Genomic DNA, 7,740 nt, shown 5'->3' with positions numbered 1-7,740 from the left:
GTCTACCAGGAGCTGAGCTCGGATCACTACCTGGTGGTGGCGGAAATGGGCTCCTCGATCGATCAGCATCAGCTGTCCCGGCGAAATTATCATCGAGTCGACTGGGGCCGGTTCCAAAGGTGCGTGGACGCCAACGTCAACTACGAGGCGCGGCTGCTAACGCCCGAAGCTATTGATCGTCAGCTGCGTTCCATCGAGGAGGCGATCTCGGTGGCCCGTGATCAACATGTACCGACGGCTCGGCATGTAAGCAACACCCTAACAATTGTTACCCGCTAGCTATCTCCGAAGCTAGGGAAGGGAGACAATTACAGGGTCGTTTACTCTAATGATCACACACCACACCACTCAAACTCACCTGCAGCAGGAGCATACACACGTGTGTTACGCGACACGTGCTCTCTGATGTGACAAGGTGGAAAGGTTGCCAAAACGTTTCGTACTAAATGAGATGCTCAAAAGCTTACCGAATCAACAAACTCCAGAACTGACCTCTGCGGGCGAGGCTTGACGACTCCTTTACGAGTCCGGAGGAACGAATAAGAAGCAAAATGGAGAAGAAACCTCAGGGAATGCTAGCTCGAAAGTAATATGCTACTACACAATAGTTTCTAATTTAACATGCTTGTTTATTGGCCTACATTGGCCTTTCTATCAGTGTGACGTCACTAGAGATAGGGGTACTTAACACTCGTTGGCCTCCTGTGGCATTGGAACTCGTTGGTCGACTGCATCCGGTGAATGGATCGATGAGTGGTGGTAGGTAGCAGCTGTCTTTCTTGGGTCCGACTGCTGATTGCCGGACTGCTCCACGGGATTTGGTCGAATCACACCGGGAGCGTGGCTTGTCGGTCGCAGTTTGCTGGCTTCGGCACGCCGTGGTGCAGCTGGGGGCCACGGAATGCTTACTGGTTCGCCCACGGGATTCTGTGGTCCAATCTCATCGTAGACGCGATGATCGGTTGGTGTTTCTGCTCCACTGGTTGCTTTGCCGTGGTAGCGATGCGATGACAGCACGACGGCACTAGGATATGGCTCCGAAAGGCTTGCCACGAGGTATTGTTGGTCAGTCCTCCGGGGACGCGGTAACCGTGCCGTTCCTGGGCTTGGCAGGGGACAATGGCTGTTGCGGGATGGCTTGTCGTACTCAATTTGGGCTATCGAGTGACGTAGATGGATTTGGAGGGCCGCCGTTGGTGGTGTTCACAGCGATGGCGACTTGATCGGGCCTTTGGCCACCGTTTTGGCGAGATGGCCAGGCGAAAGAATGTCCAAAGTCTGTCCACAGACCTCGATTTGATGAGGGATGCACGTGCGCTACAGTAGGCCACCGAACGTCGTATCTGCGATCACCATCCGGCCAAGCAGTAAAGAAAGAGAAAAAGGCCACCGAATGGACCTTTTTCTCGTTGATTTTGTCGATATTACAAATTTATGGTTTTTCAACAAATGTGATCTTTATAACTCTGACCATACTACAAAACTTTCAATGTACTTTTTCATCCGTACTATTGTTCTCCTTCGTATTATTGTTCTTTTCCGTACAATTTAGAATTAAGACTTTTGTTTTTCGACCACACAATCACTTCTTACTTAGCACTATATAGGAATCTTCACCAATAATTAGGTTTTTTTTTGTTTTTAAATAATTTATCCGACGCGTACTTCAATTCCCGTAGGAGGTCACGGACAGACTAAATTGTTCCGGGATGAAGCTGAGCTATATAATAATTAGTTTTTTTTTCAATTTGGCAACCATTCTCTCATGCGACAACGGAGAGCAGATGAACGAAATTGGTGAGCATTCTATTTTTTTATGCTCACGCTCAAACCGCTGTACATAAATTAAAAAGTGACGTTTGTATGTAACTCATTTCGGTACTCACTTTATTCACCATACTTATTAGTGAGATGGTTTGTCTCGCTAATATAGCATGGGTGAATTACCCGGTGGGCTTGATGGACGGGAAACTAACGTTTGCGGAGGAGCTGCAAATAACATTTGTAGCCGCAGGTTACACAATCGATACACTCACCAAAGCTTTGACTCAATTACGGAATGTCACTCGCAGACAGTTTCAGCGTACTGGACTGCCTGAGCTTAAGGCACGCTGCAATCGAATCACAAAAATTATCAAGGCCAGAATGGTGGACCTAAAAAATTAACGATTTCTCAAATAAATGGAAAATGAACATTCCACCTTTGATCCCAGTAGACAATAATGGATCGAAGGATCGCTTGATAACTCCTGCAGAGAAGGTCACTACGTCGACTCACACAGTCTTGGGCAGAACATCATAAGTCCACACGAAGCAGCCATTAACGAGTATGCACACAGCATTCAGCTGACGAATTGACGGCCTATATCAAATCATTGAAAAACATGAAGGCCCCAGGCTTCGACAGCATCCTGAATCTCGAACTCAAACACTTCGAGCACCTTTCGCTGATCTCTAATCAGTGTCTTCGGGGGGAAGCACTGTAAAAAGTGATTTCACAGTGAGAAATGAGAAATGAGGAGTAAAAAGTGAGACGTTTCACTTCTCACTGCTCACTGTAAAAAACTTTTTTACAGCGGGAAGCGAGAAGTGAGACGTCTCACTTCTCACTCCTCATTTTTCACTTCTTACTGTGAAAAGTTAGAAGCGCGAAGTGAGTAGTGAGACGTCTCACTTCTCACTCTTCATTTCTCACTTTTCAAATGATCCAAATACCAAATGTCGTATTCGGCCAAATGTCATAATCGGCCAAATGACCCTCTCGGTGAAATGACCATTTGGGCTGAATGACCATTTCGGCTAAATGACCCTTTCGGCCAAATGTTTCGGCAAAATAACCCTTTCGACCAAATGACCCGTTCGACCAAATGACCCATTCGGTCAAATGACCTTTTCGGCAAAAAATGTATGAAATTTTCAATTGTTAATCGTAAACAATCGAAAGTTACAATAAAAATGACATGGTTTCCGAGTCGATTGATATATAAATCCATCGAAAGATAAAGGCGCTATTGACGTTCAAAATCTTGTCACATGATTTCGTGACGGGCCCAAATTTTAGATTCTGATAAGACACCCAGTACCTTCGGGTGAGACGTTATCCAACGTCAAAAGTACCTAGCATAAGCATAAACAGATGATAACACATTACCCAGTTCTTACTACAAACGAGCCAAAATGCATTTATTGCAATTTAGCAGTGCTCTCACCACGTGTATCTACTACGATTCAAATTGTATATGACATTGGGACTTCGTTGCTTCACAAAATGAAGGTCACCCTTCAATTTGAAAGCATGAATAAATAAATTGTGAAGGAGATGTGTGAATAGCTGACGCCAGCGTAGCATAATTCATTTACAAAAGATTCCCCTGACGCATAAACATTGAATGTGCGTTCATCCATTCTTAACAAATTGGGCGAATAATGGCGTTCGCTCGAACTCAAACAGAATTAAAACCGAAACTGAAATTCTGGTCCGCACAGGTATTTAGTGTCACTTTACCAACTCAGCAATGAAGTCCATTTCCATCGGTAAAATTTATTTCGTGTCAAAATTATGTTTCGCTCTTTGAATACATTTTCCTCTCCACAGTATGCATCCTTCCAATCGTGATCGCCAGTGGTTGGGGTCAAACCACGAACTACTGCGACCGCGCACTGTGTCCCTCCGGTGGGCCGCACATCGCTTGCAACGGATTGGGCAGTCCGAGTCCCGCGTGTGGTGCCGGATCGTTCGAGATCAAGTTGGATAGCTCCAAGCAGGCGTTGATTGTCAATCGGCACAATCAACTCCGCAACCGAGTTGCCATGGGAAACCAAAACTACACGGATGACTCGTTTTACCCGCCGGCTGCTAGGATGGCTACTTTGGTTGGTAGTCGATTCGGGATTTGAGTGTAGAATTCGAAGAATAAAAAATTTGGCTTGTTTCTGGTAGGTATGGGATCGGGAGTTGGCGTACATGGCTGCTGCTAATGCACGACGCTGCGTTTATGAGCACGACCGATGTCGCAACACAATGATGATGAGGACCGTTGGGCAGAGCATGGCGATAAAGGTGATCCAAGAAGAGAACGTTCCTGACGAAATGTTGATTCGAGAATTCATTGACTCTTGGTTCTCCGAGTATTCAAATTCTAATCCTTCGCACATTTCAAGCTACCCACTGAACTGGACAGGGTAAATTCTTAATAATTAAATCAACGACATAAATAATGCATTCTATTCTCTTCCCAAGCCCAACGATTCGACACTTCACTCAAATGATGTCCGATCGCTCCAGCAGGATCGGATGTGCGATGATGAGTTTTGGGAAATCGCCTTGGATCAACAAGCTGTTTGTTTGCAACTATGGCTTCACGAATACTATTAAGCAACCTGTTTATGTCACAGGACCACCAGGATCACAATGTCTGCTTGGGCGTAATCCGGACTTTCCCGGGCTTTGCCGCACAGTGAAAATTGTAGTCAAGTATCCTTGAATAGATTAGTTCGAGAAATCTATTTGAATGGTTTTCTTCCGAATATTCCCAGAATACATACAGTGAGTTGGATTTTCCTCGGTTTCAATAGAATAACAACATCAAAGATTGGTTTCAAATCAAATTGTATACAATGTTTTGAATATGCACTTGCTTGTTTATCACCATACTTTGAAGTGTATGATAACAGCTCTCTAATGAATATTCTTGGAATTTTAAACATTGCTACATTTTGACAAACAGTAGCCATAATCCTGTTAACTTGCAAAATTATATTCAATATGCCGAGAAGCATAAAGGTGTATGAACCTTTTCAAAATATTTTATATTATATAAAAGATTGACGACGCAGAGAAAAAATATATGGTTTTAATCTTCCATAAAATTAAATGAGATTAAGGAAAAAGTTTACATATATAACTCCATTATTATGGATTTACTTATTTTTAATTTATACCTTTTTGCATGTTATCACTTTATTTACAATATTTGCAGAGAGATATCTTCATAATCTCACAGATAGATTCATTCATAATTTCCGGGAAGTCATCCAGCTAAGCCAACAATCAAATAAACGATAAGATAAACTTTCTCATTATGATCCATAGCTCTATAAAAGCGTGCTCGACGCATTCAACCGAAACAATTATCAAAGTATTCAGGAATGAAGTCTCTTCTCGCTGGTAGGAAATTATTCTTAGCATGAAACAAAACTGCATTGCACTCATTTATTTGCCCAAAATTTACAGCATTCATCATTTCGCTGGTGGTCAACGGAAGCTTAGGTCAAACAGCAGACTTTTGCAATGCATCTCTGTGTCGTTCTGGCGTTACCCACATCGCCTGCCATGGACTGCAAAATCTGAGTTCAACGTGCGGGGACGGATCATTCGAGGTCAACCTGGACAGCGCCAAGCAGGCCCTGATAACGAATCAGCACAACACGCTACGGAGTCGCGTTGCTCTAGGCAACCAAAATTACACCTCGACCCTATTCTATCCACAGGCTGCCAAGATGGCTACTTTGGTGAATAATTTGCGCGCAGTATCACAAGTATGGTCGAATAATTTAGTTTTCCTTTCAGGCATGGGACAACGAGTTGGCACACATTGCGGCCACCAATGCGAGGCGATGTGTGTTTGGCCATGACCAGTGTCGAAACACCGCCACGATGCGATACGTTGGACAGAATATTGCCATAAAAATGTTCTACGGAATGAGCATCACCGACGAAGTGTTGATCAAAGGTTTTATTGATAGTTGGTTTTCGGAGTACGCGAATTCGAACCCGTCGCACATTGCCAGTTATCCTTCTGCGTGGACTGGGTAAGAAATGATGATTATTATTCGTCGCATTGGTGGATACTGATACAGTCAATTTGAATGTAATTTCAGCCCAACTATTGGTCATTTTACTCAGGTTGTTTCGGATCGATCTAGCAAGATTGGATGTGCCATGGTGAGCTACATTACTGCACCCTGGATAAATAAGCTGTTTGTGTGCAACTACGGACTAACGAATATTGTGGGGCAGCCGGTCTATGTGGCAGGTGCAACCGGATCGCAGTGTAAAACTGGCCGGAATCCGAGTTTTTCGGGATTATGCAGCACTTCCGAAGTTGTCAGCAACAATCCCTGATAAATATGAATAATATATAAGGAATAAACTATGAATGATTGCATCTCAGCTCGTTTTATATTTTAATTTCTACGTGGACTAACACAATACGTGATGATTCTTTGGACAACGGTAAAATCTGCGTGAAAAGTCGCCGCGAATTACTAAAAGTAATGTTTACTAAAGCAAGGTTTACTACAGAATCTATTCAAACTGTTTGGAACATGGAATCTCAAAACAGAGATTTCAATCATCATTTTCTTGTCATGCGACACAGAAAAACGAAACAGCGACAGTTTTGACTTGTTTCTTGAGAATCAAAATGCCGCTTTTCTTGCTAATGATGTTTCGAGTGGTGGCAGCGTAAAAGAGCAGTGGACAGTCATCGACATTTTCAAAACTTTGTGGAAAACAAAGGGGAGAAAGTCGCAACAAACGGCATCTACAGCGATATCTCACGAAGTCTGACTGAGTCTGTGGATGCGCATGAGAGTGAAAGAAGCGTCGTTATACAAAACATGATTGTTGTAATTTGACGCAATCGTCACTATTTCAGATTACGACAGTAAAGAAATTCTGCAACACTTTTTGGAAGCACTCCCAAAAGTATTCCTCGAGAAGCTCCTGGAAAAATTTCAGCAAGAATTTCCTGAGGAGATTGAGGTCTTCAAGGATGGTTACCTGGATGATTTCGTGGATCAATTTGGATGATAAAAATTCCTGATGGAATAAAAGAATTTCTCTAAGAATTTTAATCCCTGGCTTCTTTGATGCTGGAGTATACGAACTGCTTCTTGAAAGTTTGTTCCATTATCGCCAAAAATATCATCCAAAAGTGCTTTACTTGGAAGAACTACTGTCATTCCGGCGCTGGGATTTTTTGAACAGAAAGAATACGTATGAGTGGGAAAACCTAAGAATCCACATACTTGGAAGTGAACCTTGAAAGGTTACGAACACTGTTCAGTACTGTGCTACTACTAGTACACAAACTAATCACTCAAAGGCACATGTCTGCACAGTTGACTCTCGCATCCATTAGGGCTCCCCCAAACATCGCCGTTGGTATGGAAGCGTAAATCAAACATTGCCTGCAGCGACCGAACGATAGAATCGCGGCGACTAGTTGTCGCCGTCGCGGCGATGAAATCGCTTAGGTCTGGGGGAGCCTTTACTTCTTTCCGATTGCGATGAACTCTCTTAACCTTCTGTCTGTGCTCAAAAAAACCTACGTTGTCTGTGCTCTGGGGTCAAATTGACCCCAAATTGAAGTTGCTATAACTTTTTAAATGTTTGGCCAATTTTGGACTTTTGGGGCTGTTTCGAAAGATAATTTTATCATCTTTCAGGTCGTTATCAAAGATTGACTATTGGTGGGCGGGTACATCGCAGGGAGGGGTTTTAGTGGACAAGGGTACAAAAACAGTATTTTTTCATGATTATTTTGCTCATATCCGAAAATCCTACCCATTTTGAACTGCACCTTTCTTAAAAAGGTTATGCAGGAAGGCATGTGCTTTGGCATGAGGCGTTGATAAGTTTAAAGCTCAGCCGCCAGGTGGTGGTATATTTGAATTCATTATTTTAGACTACTCAAGATATTCCGATATATATAGAATTCTTCTCAGTGTAAATAT

At 43.1% G+C, this 7,740-nt stretch overlaps 1 protein-coding gene across 1 annotated transcript; it reads left to right on the top strand.

The window, feature by feature from the left end:
- The first annotated feature begins 3,426 nt into the window (after positions 1-3,426).
- On the top strand, positions 3,427-6,166 carry LOC134210495 (uncharacterized). The gene is made up of 7 exons (XM_062686539.1): positions 3,427-3,476; positions 3,522-3,873; positions 3,941-4,182; positions 4,241-4,482; positions 5,234-5,511; positions 5,570-5,811; positions 5,881-6,166. Exons 1-7 carry the CDS (start codon positions 3,427-3,429, stop codon positions 6,122-6,124), a joined length of 1,650 nt encoding a protein of 549 aa, XP_062542523.1. The 3' UTR covers positions 6,125-6,166.
- The last annotated feature ends 1,574 nt before the right edge of the window (positions 6,167-7,740 follow it).

Source organism: Armigeres subalbatus, chromosome 2 (assembly GCF_024139115.2).
Source record: "Armigeres subalbatus isolate Guangzhou_Male chromosome 2, GZ_Asu_2, whole genome shotgun sequence".
NCBI lineage: Eukaryota > Metazoa > Arthropoda > Insecta > Diptera > Culicidae > Armigeres > Armigeres subalbatus.
Note: the sequence above shows the minus strand (reverse complement) of the source record. Positions and strands in the feature narration are given on the sequence as shown.

What these genes read in the sequence shown, in the direction of transcription:
- LOC134210495 (XM_062686539.1), top strand. Translation starts at nt 3,427, where the DNA reads ATGGCGTTCGCTCGAACTCAAACAGAATTAAAACCGAAACTGAAATTC. An exon ending in AAACCGAAACTGAAATTCTG is followed by an intron (nt 3,477 to 3,521) that starts GTCCGCACAGGT and finishes TCAGCAATGAAG; the next exon opens with TCCATTTCCATCGGTAAAAT. An exon ending in TACCCACTGAACTGGACAGG is followed by an intron (nt 4,183 to 4,240) that starts GTAAATTCTTAA and finishes TCTCTTCCCAAG; the next exon opens with CCCAACGATTCGACACTTCA.